General features: G+C 36.9%; 1 protein-coding gene across 5 annotated transcripts in view; it reads right to left on the bottom strand.

Moving 5' to 3' along the window:
* PTBP2 (polypyrimidine tract binding protein 2) overlaps window positions 1-22027 on the bottom strand; it is a 66153-nt gene that overhangs the window by 26423 nt on the left and 17703 nt on the right. For all 5 annotated transcript variants that reach the window (XM_032217467.1, XM_032217470.1, XM_032217472.1 and 2 more), the window contains 2 exons: window positions 8862-9034; window positions 4180-4323 (listed from right to left, as the gene is read on the bottom strand). In XM_032217467.1, coding sequence (XP_032073358.1) covers window positions 4180-4323; window positions 8862-9034 — 317 coding nt within the window. The remainder of the gene's footprint in view (window positions 1-4179; window positions 4324-8861; window positions 9035-22027) is intronic.

The following is a 22027-nucleotide window of genomic DNA, read 5'->3' as shown; positions in this document are numbered from 1 at the left end:
CCCACTGCTGAAATTTAGGAGATTTTAATTCTGTTATGATAAAGTTCCTTAGGAAAAGCTCAGGATACTATGGACTCTATTACAACTATGTGTTTATCACTCTTGAGTTCAGCAGAAGCAGGATTTATTCACTAGACCTCATATTTGTACAGGTTTAGTCTTAATTATTGAAGCCAATGATTTATTTATCATGGACAATCATTATTTGACTGCAATTAACAGCAATAGTACTTAGACTTATATACCACTTTACAGTGCATTACCACCCTCTCTAAGCGGTTTACAGCATCAGCATATTGCCCCCAACAATTTGGGTCCTCATTTTACCCACCTCGGAAAGATGGAAGGCTGAGTCAACCTTGAGCCTGGTGAAATTTGAACTGACAAATTGCACTCTAACCACAGCATCACCATAAACTCCAAATTGATGGAAAATCCAAATATAAATGTCTACCCTGGAAGATTCATGTATATTTTCTAAGATCTCTCATTAAATTTCTTATAGGCTGCGATCTTCTCAAGGCACTAGGTTGTGATATAAGATTTTGTTTGCCAAATGTGCTAGGACAAAATATGTTTAAATAACTTGTGTCACTCTGGGTAGTTAATTTTTGGTGCTGTGTCTAATGAATTGGGATCATTCATTAGATCATGGTTCAGTTATCTAGGGATCAGCACATTATATAAACACAGCTGATGGATCTGAATGTTTTCAATTCAAAGACATTCTGGCTCCTCTGGCATTCCTGAGAGCTGCAGACAACTAAATGATGGTGTTTGACAGCTAGAGTGCAGGTGGCATGACATGATGATGAGCATGTCTAAATAACAAAAAATATTACTTGTTTTCATTGTTGCATATGCCCTAATGCTGGCTAGTGGATAATTTGTGTGATAAAGAGCCTTTTGTGCATGGACCCCAGGTATCCTGCTGTGCAAACCAGCTGAAGGATTGCTGTTACTAATTTGCAATGCATTTCTCATATAAGTAATTTGCATTTACAATTATATGGATATGACAGTTTTAACCATCAGAGATAGATGCAGACATGACACCATCTGGTCCTACATTTTGGCTTATCCAACCTGAGGATATTAACTTTGGAGGATTGAGGCATATAATTGTTTTCTTGATTCTTATCTTTTAAAAATTTTGGAATCTTAAAACTTTGGCTTATTATATGAAATTTAGGTAATGTAAACACCTCATTGAAGAAAGCTATAGTTATCACCATATTGACAAAGACAAAAGTAATAAATCTTGTTAGAAAAATGTTACATGTAATTTAAATTTGGTTTAACTATAGGGACATAAATATCTGGTTACAATGTCTTGCCAAGCACAAGATAAAATGTAATTATTTTTTTTAAAAATCATACGAAGCCCATTCCTACTTATGGCTGTAGGCACTTTACAAATAACCATGTGGAATAAAAATTTGTAAACCTCAACTGAAAGACCTGGGTAAATAAAAGATTTTAATTCTTCTATTAAATTGTAACACGGAAGAGTTAACTTTAGCTTCAGCAGCAAATGACTGCAAAGTTTAGGCTCCTCCATGCAAAAGACAAAAATATTTGTTGATGATAGTATGTCTACGAAAACAAATAGTACATAATAGTACATCAATAGTACTATGATAATACTGTTGAATCAATATATTGAATCTCAGGTGAGAAGAGCTGATATAAAAGTGTATAGTGTAAAATATGTATTTCCTATACCAGTAGCAAATCCTCAAATTTAGAACAGGTTGCAGGATTTAGGCATGATATTTTACCCTATATACCGTATTTATCGGCGTATAACACGCACCGGCGTATAACACGCATCCCCCATTTTAACACAAAAATTTGAGTAAAAATTTTTTTCATTAAAAATAAATGACTTGGAAGCTCGGAACTTAATGTTGGATTAAAATTTATAACATTAGAACATGAATTATAACATTAACTCCTCAACATAAAGTGCCTTCCTTCCTTCCCTCCCTCCCATCCCTTTCTTTATGTTTTCTTCATGCTTTCTTTTCTTTTTCCTCTGCTCTTTTTAAATCCCCCCCCCTTCTTCTCCTCCTCTACATTTAGGTTGGATTAGTTTGTACAACGGTCATCAAACTTCTGAAGTAAAAATAAATAAATAAATCATATTTAAGAAGAAGAAGAAAAAGGAAGACGTTTTTAGTTAAGTCAAACGTTTTAATAAAAGTTTCATCTTTTAAGATTTGTCCAACACATCCAATTGTAACCTTAACAGTAAAGAATATCACCCCAGCTGCTAAAGGTTCAACCAGTCTGAGAACCATTGAAAAGACAACAGTGCAAAATCCAAAAGACACAACTTCCTCACCGCCATTGCTTTGGTACCAAATCTTTGAGGAAGGGGCTCCAGAAAGGAGGAGGAGGAGGAGGAGGGGGAGGGAACCAAAGAGAGGCTTTTACCGAGTCTGCGCCCCACAGCCAGGACCGTCCTTGCGCCTCAAGCCGCGTTTCTTCCCCGCAAAGCCCTTCGGGCAACCCGAGAGTTCCTTTTGGCGCCAGAAGGGCTTTGCAGGAAGAAACGCCGCGTTTCTTCCTGCAAAGCCCTTCTGGCGTCAAGCGGAACTCTCGGGTTGCCCGAAGGGCTTTGCAGGAAGAAACGCGGCTGGAGGCGCCAGGACGGTCCTGGCTGTGGGGCGCAGACTCGGTAAAAGCTCTCTTTGGTTCCCTCCTCCTCCCCCTCCTTCCACAGTCTGTGTGACGCTGCCGCCAGGCTGAGAGCTGCCGCTGAAACAAGTTTGGGGAGGTCCTTTGCAGGCAGCCAGTTCTAGCTGCCTGCAAAGGACTTCCCCACGTTTGCTTTGAAAGAAACCTCTGCACGGGAGTTAGAAACCTCTGCGCGGGGGTTTCTTGCCATGTGCGCGGCCGCGCGGCCGCGCACCTTAGAGGGAACAGTGGACCCGGCGTATAACACGCAGTATCGGCGTATAACACGCAGGCAGGGTTTAAGCTTGCAATTTTAGTTTTAAAACTGCGTGTTATACGCCGATAAATACGGTAAATAGGATAATTATATATTTTTCAATTGAAGCAACTTTTAAATACATTTCAGCATTAATTTAACCCATTTCTATTTGGGTAAAAATGTAATCCAATCAGTCTTTAATGAACAGAATCAGGACAATCAAGAACCAAGCATTTTTTTCTTTAATTAAATTATTTTGCAATTTTTAAACAGCTTCTGAACACTTTTAAAAATGAACTGCTGATGGTTATATCAATGTAGCGTTCTTGAAGATGCTACAAAAATTTGTCAGTACCTTCTTCCAAGACATTTTTTAAACTTTAACATCTATCATATAGCCTTGATATTCTCAGGCAATGCCCCATCAAAGTACTAATTGGGTTGGTCCTGTTTAGTTTCTGACATAACCCAAGGTTAGCTGGATGCTGCCATTCACTGAGGCACCCTTACCACTGAACCAGTTTATTGTGATTGACATAGCTGCTATGGGAAAAAAAATCCAATTGAAAACAACTTTGCTTCTATATTTCAAATGAGAAAAGTCTCTAGGCTAGGATTAACAGAGAAGACTGGAACAGAAAAACTCTTAATGCTTGTTAAACCATTGTTCAGAATGATAAAGTAATAGAAAAAACAAAGATGAAGTTATTACCATTTGATATAGCATGGGTCAGTGCTGCTTTTACATTCCTTCTTGAGCAAATAAATATCATATACTTAAAATGTCCATGAAGTTACTACCTGCATAACTGTAGTTTTACTGTTGAAGCATGAATAGTGTCTTGATCTAAAATAATACATTTTAAATATCTTCAAAATCAAGTAACTATGTACTTAGTTATTCCTGCAGTGAATATGAATGTCTTTTCAATAAGTTCATTTATTAGAAGAGCAGATCATAGTAAGGTGAGGTTGAGTTTCAAAACTTGAATTATTTAAACATACCAGAAACATAGTTCCACATTATCTATTTAACAAAGTAACATTTTTTTACAGGTTAACTTGAGTTCTTGGGCCAAAAAGATTATTAATGATAAACATGCTTAGATCCTACTAATACATGCCATATTTACTACATAACTATAAAATAATTCCCAATATTCTTAAACATAAGTACAGAAAACCTATACTGGTAATCACATATACAGATTAGTCACATCATTAAAAACTAATGTTACCTGATTAAGTGTATTATCAGTCTTTAATTCTTTATGATTTGAATATTGAATATATATAGGTTGATTGCGAAGATGAGGTGTCACGGCAGAATAATAATTCACCATAGTAATAGCAGCTTCTTCTGTTGCCAGCTCTAAAAAAGCCTAGAAAATATATAGATATATATATATATACACAGATACATATATAAAAGAAATTACTATCACATCCATCAGTCCATTCATCTATTCACCCACATTCCTAGTTTAAGAATGATCATCTGGTAAAGTATTAAAACTATTTACCAAAGTTATTTAGAATTTAGATTGGATTTAGAATGTACAACTTATAAAGAACCATGTGCTTCTTATTTGCATACACATGCAGAGTCAATATATGCCACCATCCCTGGCTTCTATAACATGCTATATGCTCTCCCTTTATGCTGGTCTACCACCATAATAAAAATTTAATTTATGCTCTCTGTTATGATCAGTATTTCTTATATCATAATATCTGTAATCATAAAATCAAAACTGTGATTATAGTTCAGGAACACATGAAGCAAACCTAAGCTTGAGAGTATAAATGAGATTGCTGACATCATTCAGAACAACAGGAAAACTCTAAGGAACCAAAAAGTCTGAAAGGCACAATCTAAGCAGGCGCAAACCTCTAAAACTTTTATTAAATTAATAATTTCTATATTCTTGATTTTTAAATTTTAAATACCTCTTCTAAATATAATTTCAATGTAGCAAAAAGTTGAAAAGTTCTTGTTTTGTTTTTCCCACACTCACCCATTAATATGTAACTTTTATTATTTATCATGGGTGCAACATCCACTTGTAGTGATGTTAAAATATTCCAAGCTTATAAACTTGTAAGCTCAAAACACTATTTTTAAATGTACTGAGCACAGAATAAAACTGTGATTTCAAAAAATCTTCCTTCAGAATAAGTTCATTTCAAATATTCATATTCTGAAATCCTGAAGATATCACTTCATTTATACATTAAATTATAATTTTATACATATAACTTGTATAATTACCATATTTTTCAGAGTATAAGACACTCCAAATATAAGATGCACCTAGCTTTTGGGGAGGAAAACAAGGGGGGGGGATCTGCCCCTGCCTCCCAGCAATTTGCCTCCTTGCAACAAACAGCAAACAGTACAGACAATATACACTGTTTGTGGTGTATTTCTGTGCACATTTTTCTAACTCATTGAAATAGCAAAGAATTGGAGAAATGTATATTATGCCAGTATATTAATGCCAGAAAGCTTTCTTAAATGTAATTACACTAACGCCTCCCAATTATTTAAATAGAACTACTCAAAACATGACTAAGTCATGGTCTAAGTAGACAACAGGACACTGTTACATTTCAGGTTATATTTGTACAGAAGCTGTTAAAATTGATGTGGCTTTCTGGAAGTATATGTTATTCTCTGCTATTTAAAAGAAGATACCATAGCACTGGGCCTCTTCAGATCAAGGATTTATTTTAAAAAGCTTCTTCATTTTGTTCAGTTGTCTAGAACAATAATTAAACATTCTATAGGCATTTATAGTTATTCACTTACCTCCTTGGAGCAAACAGTCTGATTAGCACAAGAAAAAATAATCTGTCTCTGCCTCCCAGCAATTTGCCTCTGTGCAGCAAATTGCAAGTTTCCCTTTCAATTTCAGCATGGGCCTCCCGATCATCAGCTGCTTCGGGGCGCAGGGATCCTCCGCAAGCCCCATTTTCCCATTTGCTGCAAGGAAGTAAATTGCTGGGAGGCAGAGGCCAAAGGGTGGGGACTGGCGGGTGGATGCGGCTACATTCAGTGTATAAGACACACCCAAATTTTCACCGTCTTTTAGGGAAGGAAAAAGTGCGTATTATACTCCGAAAAATGCAGTATGTAATTTAATTATAAAATACGACAGGGTCTTACATTTTTTGACCCACGAAATATGGCCTTGGGCTTATTAAAAGGGGGGGGCTTATTTTTGGGGGGTTACCGGGTGGCTGCTCCCTTGCGACCGGGCTCCCAAAGAGCAGGGCACAGCCTCAGGGTCGAATGGCTGTGTTGCGCTGTCGCAGCAGCAACACAGCAGCCATGAGGTGACCACACCTGCAAGCGGCCGCCCAGCAACCCCCCTTTCCAGCCAGGCACAGCGCCACTAAACGATCTAGCAGTACCCGGAAGGCATCAAGCAACGCGAGCGTCTGTTCGCTGCCCTCTGCCTCCCGCAGCTCGGCGCTTTCAGAATGCCCCTAGGTGAGTGAATGGGGCTCTGCATCGCTGGAGGAGGGGTTGCGCGAGCAACCGCGCAACACAGCCATTCGACCTTGAGGCTGTGCCCGGCTCTTTGGGAGCCTGCTCGCAAGAGAGCAGCTGTCCGGCAACCCCCCCCTCTTCAGCTGGGCACAGCGCTGCTGACCGACCTAGTGGTACCCTGAAAGCACCAAGCAATGCCCGTGGCTTGGTGCTTTCGGGATACCGCTAGGTCGGCGAGCGGTGCTCTGCCTGGCCGGAGGAGGGGATTTTGTCCAGGGGGCTTATTTTTGGGAGTGGACTTATATTTTTGCCCACGTGAAAAATGTGGCAAGGCTTTAGTTTCAGGACAGGTCTTATTTTCGGGGAAACACGGTATTTTCCACAGCATAACCATCAAAATAACAGTAGCTGCATCTGTTATTGCTGGCCCAGACTAGGAGGCAAGAGGAAGAGGGGGAGGAGGAAATGACATTTTAACCCATTCTTAAGAGGCAGACAACAATATCACTGATTAAATGTAAGATAGAAGATCGGAATAAACCCATTAACTTCAAAGAGTAGGTTGCTTTTACTGCATGTGTTGAGTTTTGCTTGTAGACTGTGAAATGGAAAGGTACTGTATTTTTCAGAGTATAAGACACACCTTTTTCCCTCAAAAAAGAGGCTGAAAATCTGGGTGTGTCTTATACATCGAATACAGCATTTTTTGCCTCCTGAAGCCCCCGCCCCTTCACCAAAATGGCCGTGCATAGCTCTTGGAGGCTTTCAGAGAGCTCCTGGGGGCTGGGGAGGGCAGAAATGATGAGGGTTCAATTTTGCAGCCCCCCCCCAGGAGCACTCTAAGTCTCCATAAAACTATGCATGAAATTTTCTTGACAAAAAATGGGCCCGTTTCCATGAAAAACAGGACATTTTTTGCTCATTTTCCCCCCTACCTCACCCCCAGGAGCACTCTGCAAACCCCACAAAGGCTAGGATGCCTTTTAAAAAAACCAGGCCTGTTTTTGTGAAAACCAGGCCCGTTTTTGTGAGCTTTACAGAGGGCAAAAACTTTTTTTCCCTTTCGGAAAGCTCTTTCGTTGGTGTGATTGATGAGAATTAGATTGATCAAGTGCTGTGCCAGCAGAAACAAAGTCTTAGGTGCCGCAGATTGTCAGCGATTTTCTTCTCCAGCACATAGATAAATACACCTGGAAAAATCTTCCTACCTACCTACTTTCTCTCTCTCCTTTCCTACCTACTGTATTTCCCCCCCTCTCTATTTTTCTCTCTATATCCCATTACCTACCAACCTACCTACTCTCTCTCTTCCTATCTACTGTATTTCTCTCTCTCCCTCCCTCCCTCTCTCTACCTACCTACCTACATTTTTTTTAAAAATTGCCTCTTCAAAACTTGGTGCGTCTTATAGTCCGGTGTGTCTTATATTCCAAAAAATATCAGTTTATGCACTAAGAAAGAAGCCAGGAAAAATACTTTAGTTGCACTTGTCATTATTGTTCACAGATTGAAGTGAATCATGCTATTTTTTTCTAGATTTCAGCAGCTGTTTGTGTATAGGCAGGCTGTGCAAAATAACAGTGTTTAAGCTCTTGGTTCCATTGTTGCCTATTGGATTTTTTTGATGTTTTAATCACTCTCATTGCAAACTTTTGTGCCTGTTAAATGAAAAGCAAAAGTCAGCCTGTATATCAAATCATCCCATCTAATTTTGTGGTTCAAAAATGAAAGAATGGGGCATTTTTTTCAAGTTCCTATTATTTTCTATTTTTATAGAAAATAGTTTGCGCTATCTGAAACAAAGTATTTAGAGATTTGTTCAGATGTAGGCAACTCAATAGATTTGTCCAGAGCTCAAAACAAGTTTTGTCTTTTTCCTACACTATACACACCATTATTTGCTGATTATTTCAAGTTTCACCCAGTTCAAAGTAGTTTTGATACAACTTGCCAAGTCAATCTAGAATTGAACCATAGAGTGCTATGTTGCTCCCATTTTAAAACATTCATGGAAGGAGACAGATAGTCCCCTATAAAAAAAACTATATCACTCTGTGAACAGGATACCACAAGACATAGGAAATGTGTCCAGTTCCTTGTACTTTCCAGTTAATTGGTGCTATAGCTTATAGCTAAAAACTAACAGTGGACCATTCTTGGTTGCAATATAAGAACAACATGTTTAAGATTTCTCCTCTCTCCATTTTTACAAAGCAAATGAATAAAAATCTTTGCTGTCACATTGTATTTGATTTTGCACTTAACATCCTAAAATACTTTTCCATCTCTCAGTGGATTAAAAAAGTTTCCTGTAATTGGTATATTATGGTAAAATGCATACATGGTAAGTGTAAAACTTAAGTGTCTTAGGATGGAAAAAAAACTTCGGACCTTGAAAAAAATAAGACAAAAAAGAGAAAATACCTGATTTTTTCCTTTCAGCATGAGAATGTTGGTTACCTTACCAAAAGGTAAGCCCAAAGCAATAACTTCTGTCTCTGTCACTTCTCCTGGTAATTTCCTGATATGAAGAACACGAGAGGGAGCTCCATCCATTTTATCTTCACCCTTGAATTTCTTGTTGTCGTTACCATTGGCTGTAAGACATTTTTTAATTAATTTCATTTCTAAAATTTATTATAAATTCAGAGAAAGATACACTTAGTATACATACACATTTTCAAATTAGTATATGAAAAGTGAATTTGAAATATTTCAATTAAATGTTTAAAAAATAAAAACTACAAATAATAAATTACCAAGACCAAAACAAATCAGGAAACTCTAGCATTACATCATACAGAAAAAGGGAAGACATACTAGCATAGTTTCTATAACTAATTATCTAAAGCAAAAATAAGTTTATAATGAGTGACAATTATTTTTTATATTTGGATTATCAAACAATTCTCATGTGTTGAGTCACATTGATGTTTCATGAACATAGTCTATACCTCTCAAAATTATCTACCAATCCCATTAGCGATGCTGCCTGTAGGATTTCTTTATAATTTACAGTATTAATCTCTCAGTATAATCTGCATTCACTGCTCCACAGAATATGAAGTTATGCTCCATCCAATCTCCACACAACATAATTGCATTTTTTTAAAAAAATAAAGGCTCCTACTGAGTTTTTCCATGAGTCACAAACATTTATTGGCCTACTCTACTAATTAAATAGAGAAAAGTACTTTGGCTATAAATGTGAAATTTGTGTTCTATTTTAATTTGAAAAATCTGGAACAATTCAGCCATGAAACACTTACAAAATATAAAAATACATAAACTTAAAGTTGTCAGGAAACACAATTTAAATCCATGAAAATCTTATTTCTTTCTCAACAGAGATAACATTACAGCAGTTGCTTTAGTCAGACACTTAAAATTGTGCCATATGTTTAAGAACTTTGCTCAAGATTCAAAAACATACTTTCAAGAGATTTGATTTATGTACTAAGAAAAAGAACATGATCATAATTAGGATGTAATGAAATGCCCATGGAATTGTAGATGCAAACTGATGGGGGCATAGGTTGGACTTAAAGGGTTTGCAAATGTACTGTACTATGCATGCTGCCACTAAAGGTGTAGGATAAAAAGGTATCAGATGCCAAATGGGATGCCAGAATGCTGAAAGGATACTGGTAATGACCATATTTAGCAATGTTGAGCATATGAAAATTGGGGTGGGTGGGTGTTCAGTAGACCACTAAAATAACAGACCCACAGTGCAGATCCCTTCTTCTAATCCATTGCTCCAGGCTTGTACCTAAATGACCAAACTGCTGATGATAGTTTTAGTGTTCAATCCAGAGAGCAATTTTTTTTAAAATTTGATTTCAGGATCTCAAGATTTGACCAACCAGGTTTCAGGTCTTGTATGAGTAGCAATGATGGATAAGAAGGACAGGATATACGAATTTGAAAATAATCAACAATGCTACTTTGGAAATAACTGGATGTGTATATATATGAGAAAATGGATTGTAAGGATAAACATGAGCTAAAGCTGGTGTACAAAATGATCTGTAGAAGATCATGGACCACATTTTTGGATTGTGAGTTCAACCTCGTGATATAGTCCAGACAAGAACCATACCCAGGTGAATAAATTCTACTCTTTTATAAGGTTACATTATCAGAATCCTGCCAAGTCTGAAAATAAATTTCTCCCCCATTGCAATTACAGTCTCTAGTTTCTGCAAGGGCCTAAAGGGTCCTTTCTGAGATTATTTATTATTTCTATAAATTCTTTCTGCAAGCTAAGCTGTCTCTTATCTCACTGTTCTCCTGGTTATGGCTCTTTTCCTAATTTCTCAAGATCATTCCCACATTCTATTACATGACATCTCCTAGACTTCTGGTTCTGATGAATTTTAATCTCCATGCTTAAGAATTGGCTTTGGGTTGGTTTGCAATTTTATGGTCTATCAACCCCATTATGTATACCAGACTGTGAAAATATGTGCAAAGGAAGGTTACTTTATTATACTAGTTATAGAAACAGAACCTTCCAAGCCTGATTATGCTTTCCACACTTACACCAATACTCCTGGAAAATTAAAGAAGTGTCAATCTGAGCTATTTCTTCCTCTCCTCATATTGTTTTGGGGTGAGTCACATTTCTTCCCCATCACTCTGGGAATGGTATTCATAAAGATCCTCTTCTTTAATTTCTACACAGATTTACTTGTAACGATGGACCTGTGTTGGTAAACTAAAACATAACTGCTGAAGACAAGCAAGGATTGGATTTAGTTTAGATTCACAGTAAATGAGATAGGATCTACATATGAAGGATTTTGACATGTATCTGTCCTTTACTACTGTCAGATCATTTTTGGTCAGGATGCATTCTAGGCAGCAAATAAATGCTGATGGTTTTCTGAAGACATTCAGGTAATTTCCTGACAATTTGGTGGATAGTTCAACCTGTACTTGATCAGTCTGTTATAGACAGACAACTGGATAAAATTATTCCTGTGTGGCTTCCTCCCTGTCACAGATCTTGAGCAACTCCATGCTTTGCAGGGGAGCTGTAGGAGATAAAGAGAATGAAAAGCTGCCAAGACTGGTATAAGATTTAAAAACATATTTTATTTATTTATTTATTTATTATTTATTTATTATTTATTTATTTATTGAATTTATATTGCTGCCTATTCACACATGGCGACTAAAGGCAGCTTACAGAATGTAAAACCTCATTTAAAACAATAAAAAAGAATCAAATAAATTAATATAATATAATAAAATCACCCCCCACCCTGGCGACAAATCACACAAGGTATTTAATTGGCTCCATCCTGCTCTGGGTTCTACAGGCCCACTGGCAGAACCAGGTCTTTAGCGCCTTCCGGAAGAGTGTAGGGTGAGGGCCATTCTAATCTCTGGGGGAATGATGTTCCAGAGAGAGGGAGCAACTACGGAGAAGGCCCTTCTTCTGGGTCCCACCAGGTGTATCTCCTTAGGAGATGGGACCCGCTAGATTTTGCTAGATTTAGGATAGGGTTAACATTTCTCTGAAGAAAAGTGTGATGATACTACTATGAAAAAGACAGTGGTGTGCTTTCCCTTGAAAAGGTCATCTATCAACTTCTGCCTAGTCCCCTTGTCTGGACACACTAGATGGAAGAGTAAGGCATGCTGGGTCTCCTCAGAGCTGGTGACAATTAATTATATCATCAACTATAGCAGAATTCTGGATCACCTGCATGGAAAAACGTTTCACAACAGCATTAACAGTCAGCTATTGTCATTGGGTAACGTTTATTTCAACCATAGTTTTTATGGCAAATGATGGTTATTTTAGTGGGATGTTTTATGATGTTTTATTGCAAACAATCCCAAATCATCTTAATGAGTGATGCAAAATTGTTATAAATCTATAACAAAACAAGAGCTGCTAAAAACTGATATTGGTAATTCTAAAGAGAAAAGCCAACAAGAAATAAGTATTTGGATTAGAAAATAGGACAAAAAATTGTCATGCTATAGACAACCACTAGTTTGTGTGTATACATGTTTCTCAAAAATAATCTGATTGTTGAAGTTAAGGAATCATAATGTCATAAAAACCAGAATACTGTCCATAACCTGGTTTTAAAATTTGTGCACACATTGGAATTAATCACATTTAAAAAGAAATAAAACAAATGTGTAATGATTAAGTATTATCACTTACAGTATTAATCTTCATGGCTGCATGCAAGCTATCTCTAGAAAACAGCATGCCTATAAATTTAAACTGAGGAGGAAGAATAGCTATTACTTCCATGTTTTGCCATGGACCACCCAGTGTTATCTTACTGACCACAGCAGGAAACAGAATGTTGGATTTGATAAGCCTATGGTCTGATCTGCCACACACCTTTAAAGTAATGGATATATTGCAAAATATTCTTTCTCTGAAGGAGTATGATTATATAAATTTTGCAGCATGGTTTGATATATGTCTCTTTTTGTTTTTCTACATTATGTGACTATGTTCAAAACTGGGAGGGAAGATTTGTTACATTTGGGTCTGAGGTAGACACATTTAGTGCACAACCAGTAGAGGCTCCTGTTTTTAAATATGCATTGGGAATGAATGAATGAATTTACACACACACACACACACACACACACACACACGGGTCTTGTTGTATTCGGGTCTTTTCCCGTGTAACATTGAGATTGTCTTAGCAACGTTTCAGCGAGATCCCACTCGCCATCTTCAGGCTGGTGTTTTCAGCTTTGTGCTTGTGCAAGTAAAGCGTGGTCGGAGCTGCCGTCTCTCTATAAATCTTGGTGGGGGTGTGTGGAGTGCTGGCTTTGTTGCTCTAAGTGGGTTGATTGGCTGTGTAGTTGCATCCTGATTGGTAGATGGAGTTGATATTTGTAGATTGGTCGGCTGTTTCGTATCATCCTGTGTGGCTGATGTGCTGGCTATGTGTCCGTTGCTCTTTTGTGTTGTAACGATCTGGGTGGTGGGTGGAGCTCGTTTGTTGACTAGGGCTGGTTTCCAGATGTCTGGTAGGCGGGAGGTATCATCACATTTATTCATGTTGTGGGGGTGTTTTTCTATTTTGATGGCTTCCATAATTATTTATTTATTTATTAGACTTATATACCGCTTCATAGGGCTTTCAGTCCTCTCTAAGCGGTTTACAAATTTATTTAGCAAATTGAGTCAGCCACTTGCCCCCACAGTCCGGGTCCTCATTTCACCCACCTCGGAAGGATGGAAGGCTGAGTCAACCTTGAGCCTGGTGAGATTTGAACCGCTGAGCTGCAGATCACAGTCAGCTAAAGTGGCCTGCAGTACTGCACCCTAACCACTGCGCCACCTCGGCTCTTAAGGTGCTGGAAAAGGGAGGAAGTTTTTTTCTTTTTTTCTGACTGCGTTCTTGTGTTCTGCGATGCATGCATTTATTCTCCTATTAGTTTGTCCAATGTATGTGGCAAAATCTGTTTGTGGATCCTAGATCTGACCAACCACTGCGTAACCAACACATACTTCATCCACAATGGACAAATATACAAACAGATAGAAGGAGCAGCTATGGGATCACCCCTCTCACCCGTCATCGCAAACGTATACATGGAACACTTTGAAACCAATGCCTTAGATAAATCTGAACACAAACCCAAACTCTGGCTTAGATATTTAGATGACACTTTCGTAATTTGGCCACATAGGAAACAAAAACTGGACAACTTCCTCACACATCTCAACAGCCTACACCCCAAAATACAATTTACTATGGAAATACAAGCTAACAACCAACCTCCCTTTCTGGACATCCTAATCTACAAAAAACCCAATGGCTCCCTAGGACACACCATCTACCAGAAAAAAACACACACCAACCGCTACTTAAACGCAGAATCCCATCACCACCCTGCACAGATCAAATCTGTAGTCAAGACCCTCATCTCCAGAACCAAGCGCCTAACTGACAAAGACCACCTGAAAACTGAATTACACACCCTCACAAACGTATTAATTTCCAACGGATTCAAAAAAAAAAAATACAATTACCAACCTAATCCAAAGGGAGACACCCCCCCCCCCAAGAACTGAGACACAGAACAGGACAACGGTATCGCCCTCCTCCCTTACATCAAAGGCACCACAGATAAAATCAGCAAAATTCTCCACAAACACAATATCAAGACAGTCTTCGGCACTGACCAAAAAATAGCCAACATCTTAAGAAACCCCAAAGACAAGATCCAGCTAGAAAACCAAGGAGTCTATGAAATACCATGCAAAATCTCCCCAGCCACATACATTGGATAAACTAATAGGAGAATAAATGCACGCATCGCAGAACACAAAAACGCAGTCAGAAAAGAAGAAAAAACTTCCTCCCTTTTCCAGCACCTTAAAGCAACGGGACATGAAATTGATTTTGAAGGAACCAAATTACTCTCCAAAACTGAACACTTCAACAAGAGAATAATTATGGAAGCTATTGAAATAGAGAAAAACTCCCACAACATGAATAAACGTGATGATACCTCCCGCCTACCAGACATCTGGAAACTAGCTCGTCAGTAAACGAGTTCCAGCCACAAAAACCGACACAGGACCCAGAACAACACAGGACACCATCACCAAACACCCTCACCAAACATCAATTCCAGCAACCAATCAAGATGTGACAACACAGCCAACCAATCCGTTTAAAGCAACAAAGCCAACATTCCACACCCCCACCTATATTTATAGAAAAACGGCAGCTCGCACAAGCATGAAGCCAAAGGCACCAGCCTGAAGATGATGAGTGTGACCCCATCGAAATAGATACTGTTAATCTTATCCAGGAAAAGACCCGAATACGCCAAGACCTGCATACCTATACCCATGAAAATCTATGAAAGCACACACACACACATAAAACTAGCAAAGCAGAAGAGCTTATTTTCAATGATTTCTTCCAGTCCAAAGTATTAATCCAAATGACAAAAGTGTTAGTATTGTAGCTCTCAAAAAATAATAATTAAAAAAACCCTATGTCTTCTGAATCCTTGAGCTGATATATTTATGACCGTGTGCTAATTCACATGATAACACAGGAATAAAATAACTAAAATTCAGAATGAGTATCTACAAACTACTCTGAAGCAGGTACCTGAACAAAACCAGTCACCAGAGTCCTGCTCCGTTTCTTTCTTTCTTTTTTTCTAAATTTCCAGGTTGGCAAAGAGCAAAAGCAAAGCAACACGCCCAGAATTTATATTTCCTTACAAAGGATGAACTCAGGGTTATGAGCTTATTGGTTTTTACTTTCTATTTAATAAATATACATTTCTGTTCTTATTGATCGTACCAGGTTACTTTTAAAAAACACTTGCACAGAAAATTCCATAGCATTCCACAGGCCAAGCATGCAATATTTTATCCATGAGAGGAAACTTACATAGAGCTTCTTCTTTTGTACCATGTTTCCTGAAAATAAGACCAGGTCTTATTTTCTTTTGGGCACCAAAAAAGCACTAGGGCTTATTTTCAGGGGCTGTCTTTTTTTCCTCATGTATTGAAGGCCCAATTCTTCTGCTTGCTCATGGCAGGGCAGGAGGCCATATAGCGTACCAGTGTCGCCACCACAAGACAGGGGGGTGGAACTAATCCTGCACTGGCCTACCTCAGGGCCCCTGCAGCCAGGACACCCACGCTCCAACACCTGCCTTGCCTTGCAGCTGCAGGTCCGCCAACCTTATCCAGAAGGACTTGCATGGCTTGGGACCCACGCAACATGGCTAATGGTCTATGAAAGAAGATCCCATTTCCATCCTGTACACGTACTGGTTCCTAGTTTTATCCAGTTTCTATAAATTTTAATGTTTCTGACATTTTAATGTTTTTATATTCTGGTTTTTATGCTGTTGTAAGCTAATAGTGAGATGGGTGGCACATAAATTTAATAAACAAAAAAGGATCAAACATGTATCAGCCTGTCAAACTAGCACCCCAAGGGTCAAATGTGTCATGTGCAGGCCACGCCTACTCCGGCTCCGCAAAGGCAAAAACATCACAATGCTTCACAATACATCATGTGACATGATCGAGTTGTCACCCGTGCCCTAGATTCTGTTACACTCTATTAGTCATAACTGATTTTTATTATTTGCTATTATGAGAACATATTTCTATAAAAAATAAACCAACAGCAAAATCAATAAGGTTATTTTATAGAAATAATTTGATTTGTTACAATTTTATGATTTTTTTATTGTTAATACTTTTTAATAAAATAAAAATAAAAAAATCACACAACTAAATAATGTTTGAAGAAATTCTCCTGAATAATAAAATAAAATCATTATCGTTTTTATATATGTACCAAATTCCTCCATTGTTTAGGTATCCTTATTTCAAGTACTATTTCTTAAATAAGAATAAATATTAAATAAATAATTACTGAATAAGTATAAAATCATTAATAGATTTATCTGGACACTAATTGATGAGATTAAAACATATCCTTTGAGATGGGATAAATGCTCTAAAAATGAATGTAATTCCCATGATCCTTTATCCAGGAAATATTTTAAAAAATTGTTTTGTACATTTTTGTGGGTTTCCTCAATTCCAAAGATACCTTTGAAAAAGATGCAATTTTAATTATTTTCCCAATAATTGAGAATATAGGAATATCCTTTAACAAATTTATAAAGAAAAGGAATGTAAATCATTGTGTTGGTAGAGATACAAACAGAATAACAGTTCATAAAATATATTTTTCAATGGTGTAAAATAATTAAGTTCTGGGAGGTTGCAATCATGTATATACTGTCCACATTTGCACTGAGAGTGAGATGGACAGCCTCTAAATTTGTTAAATAAATGGATTTGATTTTGAAATGAAGTTTTAATACTTTCAGATATAGACATTCTTTTTAATGATATACCTACAACATGGAAACTGGCAGGGGGACAAAATAGATTGTCTGTGTCCTTGCTACCAAGAAATGAGTTTTTCAAACTTAAAACACAAGTTTATGGCCTCAGTTACACAGACCTAAGACCATGTACCCTATGAACAACTTGCTTACAAACAGATTATTCATGGACAACTACAATGAAATGTGGATTTCTTTTAATAAAACTATTATGTATGTAGCACGTTTTCCTGAAAATAAGTCCCAAACGTAAAATAAGCCCTAGCATGATTATTCCAGATGCTTCTAATATAAATCCTACCAAAAAATAAGCCCCAGTTAAGATCATCAGCCAGACAGATGCAATTTAGTATTTTTCCAAAAATAAGACCTAACTGGAAAATAAGCCCTAATGTGTCATTTGCAGCAAAAATTAATATAAGACCTGGTATGTGTGTGTGTACATTTTACAATATATACATGTTTTAATACAGTATAAAAACATTTAAATCATTTTTCCAGTCTAGGATGAAAATAAGGTAACTATTAACTAAATTATGATTAGTTATAGTTGATATTAAAACTAGGTACAGCATTAAAATATTGTTACTACAAAAGTAACAATATATGTTAAAGTATTCTATGCTATAAAAAGAATTTAAAAAGTAATGAAATGCTAATATAATATGCTAATAAGCTTTAATATTAAAACTGTCAAACAAGGTGAGTAGAAAACAAAGCATAATGGGACAGAAATACAACAACGCAATTATATAACTGAGGATTTTGATGAATCTACTTAATTCTCATTAGCAGTCAATTCCCAACATATTTACAAGCTTGTAAATATTGTATGCTAGAGTAAAATTATAACCAGAAAAAAGTACAAAGATATAAAATTTATCAGTATATCTAATCATCCTTTTAAAGGTAAGGGTGGGATATTTTGGGATGTTTTCCGAATATGATCAAAGAAAGGGACTATTTGACAGTCATCTTGAAGGCACAGATACTCCAGGACACAAATTCTCATACAGTATACTGTATCTTCTGTCAAGGTTAACACCAGGAAAAACATTACCAGACTGAAGTCTCTCCTAATTTCAAGAACTTCTAGTTCTCTAACATAACCATATAGGCCACTTACTTTTGACATCCATAAAACTCTATGGCCAAGATCAATCTTAGTCAAAGATTAAATATGGACCGTCAACTTTGTTTCTCCTTTTTCCAAATGTTTCCATACATTGTTTCACCATGTGAATGTTATTAACATATATTCTGCCATAGCCCAATAAAACTGTTCGCTATATTGATTACATATTAGAATTTGCATAATTAGGGGAACTCCAAACCCTTCCCTTTAGGCTTATGTCACCTTTGTTACCAATCAATAAACTAAAACATACTTGAAATATGTCAATCAGACTCAAAACCTTTCCAACAATAATAATATTTTGATTATAAACATTTTAGGAATGCTAATTCTCAAAGCATTTTGAGCAACAATAGTAATGATGTATGTTCATTACTATTAGAGGTAGAGACAACATATGACCTACCCAGATGTACGCCCATTTATATGCCAGCAGCATTCTTTAGTCTTCAAACAAAACTCATATTTTTAGTTCTTATCTTATTTATGTACAAACAATTCTCCCTGAAAGATTCTCAATGGTTTGTAGAATTCTTCTAAAACTTATAGGGGTTTCTAGACATGCATACAGAAGGATGGATATAAATGGCTCTATCAACTTTGGAGAATAAAAGTCCCATCCAAGTAACCTACTATGTCATTTATGCAAAAGTTAAACAAAGCAGAGGTAACTTACAATCTTGTTTGATTGCCTCTCAGGTTGACATAGCATTTGATAGATGGCTTTGGGGGTTACCTCTGACTTTCAAATACATCATAAGAGGCTCAAGTAGGAAGTAACAGGTGATAATCCATCATGGTTGCTTTCAGTTTTCCCAGTTTTATTCAAGAGATGGAATCAAAAGGCAATTTTAAAACTTATAAAAGCCAAGTATAAGGAGACTGTGAAGTGACAAGTGTATTTCTCCATTAAATGTAATATTGCTAAGCCTTGTTTCATAGCAGATCGGTTTCTCCAAATTCTACCTACTCCTCTGCTTTTCTTGTTCTAGCTAATGCTTCTGTATCTAATCTACATGTCTAGCATAGAGCTAACTGTAATAAGCAAACTAATGTACAGGTTGTCCTCGACTTAGGACCACAATTGTACTCAAAATTTATGCTGTTAATGAGAGATTAAGTGAGTTCTGCCCCATTTTACAACCTTTCTTGTCACAGTTGTTAAGTGACTAACTTCAGTTACGTTATTAACATGGTTGTTAGGTGAATCTGGCTTCCCCATTGACTTTGCTTGTCAGACGTTTACAAACGGTGATAACATGACCCTAGGACACTACAATTGGCATATATGAGTCAGTTGCCAAGCAACCAAATTTTGACCTCATGACCCTAGAGATGTTGCAATGGTTATAAGTGTAAGTCATTTTTTTTTCAGTTCCATCGTAACTTCAGTACTAAATGAACTGTTGGAAGTTGAGGACTACTTGTATTTATATATAGTTTGCTTAATTATTCTACCTTTTAAAAAAAAAAATATGAATTATGACTACTGGTTTCAGGCCCCACTCTAAATCGTTATCTATTAAGAAATTATCTAGATGTAGTTAATTTATCTAACTTTAGTATGTATTTTTCCACTGTCTCCAAAATCTAGATTTTAAATTCTCCCCACCCCCCACCCCTTAAATTGCAATAAATCGCTGTAAAAACCTGTTTCCTAAGAGTGCAGGAATTCCTGATAAGTTGACATGTCTGGTCTAAGCACAGACCGAGCCAAAATTGGGCCAGAGAAGGTGACAGGGGGCATGGCCACAAAGTTGACAGCTCAGTCTCTAAGCAAAACAGACGAGACAACCCATTCTTGCACTCTCCCGGGAACACTCAGGAGAAAATAATGGTTATACAATGTTCTGAAAAGAACACTGCTTCCCATTTACAATTTTTAAAAGACCAATTGATAAGCCACAAGGCTATTGGAAGAATGCTTTGTGGACAGATGAGTCCAAAATAGAACTTAGAGGTTTTGAATGAAAAGTGTTTGGCAAAGGCAAACATTGCATTCCAATATAAAAAACCTTTTCCCATCTGTGAAACATGTTGGGAGTTGAATGGCCTGGCAGATTTGCTAAATTAAATAAAAAAGTGATCCGACTTCCTCCTCTTACCCTCCTCTCCAATAATATCCTGAATATACAGCAGCAGATGGCTTCTTAGACCATTTTTTTCAAGCTCCCTAATAACCATCCCAATTACAGTCCACTCAGTACTGTAGATTCCATTCTATGTTAATTAAAATTTGCTACAAATATTTACAAAGACCAAACATAATATAAACATGCACACAGCATTTAACTTTCAAATATAAATGATTACTTGGTTCTTTTCCAAACAAGGTAATGAGGGAAAACATTACAACCTTTAAAAATATAGTCTGATGCTCTGAAGGAAAAGGGTGAAAAATGAGGTTGCAAATTAAGGAAAACAGCTAAAATCTGGTATTATTCCTGATTGCTTGTTACCAGATTAACTAGATTTGTCCATTGAGTTAAAAAAGTTGCAATGACACCTGAAGAGTTTTTTTTATTATAAATAGCAAGGGTTAATTGCCAGAAAACAATATGCTCAGGCTGCATGCAGCTTCTACTCTCTTTCATGATAGAGGTTGCAAAATTTTAACTTCTATAAACTATTTTTTCATACACAAAAAATATTCAATAAACAACTAATATACTCTAGGCCGAGCCTAATCTGTTTGAACTGTTTTCTGCTATTAGAAATTACTAATGCCATTTCTATTAAGTCAACTTTAATTCAAAACAGACATAAGCATTACCTTTTTTTGACTGAGATCCCTTTCAAAAATAACTTGCCATTTGGAATTATAGTATTCTTCAGGATAACAAAATACTGCATTTTTCAGAATATGCACCTTCCCCCTCCTAAAAGAGCATGAAAATGTTGGTGCATCTTATACACAGAATACAGCCATTTTTGGCCTCCTCAAGCCCAGTCCACGTATCCCATTTTTGCAAAAAATGTGAAAAAATGTTCCATTTTTCACAAAAACAGAGGCTTTTTTGCCTTACCTCAGTCCCCAGCAGCACTCTGCAGGCTACAGCAGGGCTAGGGCAAGGCAAAAGTGCCCCCGTTTTTGTGAAAAACAGGCCATTTTTCACAAAAACTGGGACCTTTTTGGCTTGTCCCAGCCCTGCTGAAGCCTGCAGAGTGCTGCTGGGGGCTGAGGGAAGGCAAAAACTTTTTTTCTTACTTACTTCTTCAAAATCTTTGTGTGTCTTATACACCTGTGCGTCTTATAGTCCAAAAATACGGTATGTGGATTGTATACTTTTAAAATAAGTAACTGAATCTTGGTCTTGGCCCTTTTTTTACAGTAGAAATGATCAAAAATACATACTTAATTCTCTAGCAGTATGCTAGAGCAAAAAGCACAGAGCCAATGTATAAATCAGGATCAGTAAATTACTTAGTCCCAACTCCTGCTGAAAGAATCTAGAACTAAAGCATACTGATGTTAGATACAATTTAGCTTCCCTCTGAAGACTGTGAAAGAAGAAACACTCCTTTTCTAACACTTGATAAACTAGGAAAGTGATCTTAAAAT

The sequence above is a fragment of the Thamnophis elegans genome, chromosome 5 (assembly GCF_009769535.1).
Source record: "Thamnophis elegans isolate rThaEle1 chromosome 5, rThaEle1.pri, whole genome shotgun sequence".
NCBI lineage: Eukaryota > Metazoa > Chordata > Lepidosauria > Squamata > Colubridae > Thamnophis > Thamnophis elegans.
The sequence above is the reverse complement of the archived record's forward strand: the minus strand, read 5'-3'. Positions and strand labels throughout refer to the sequence as shown.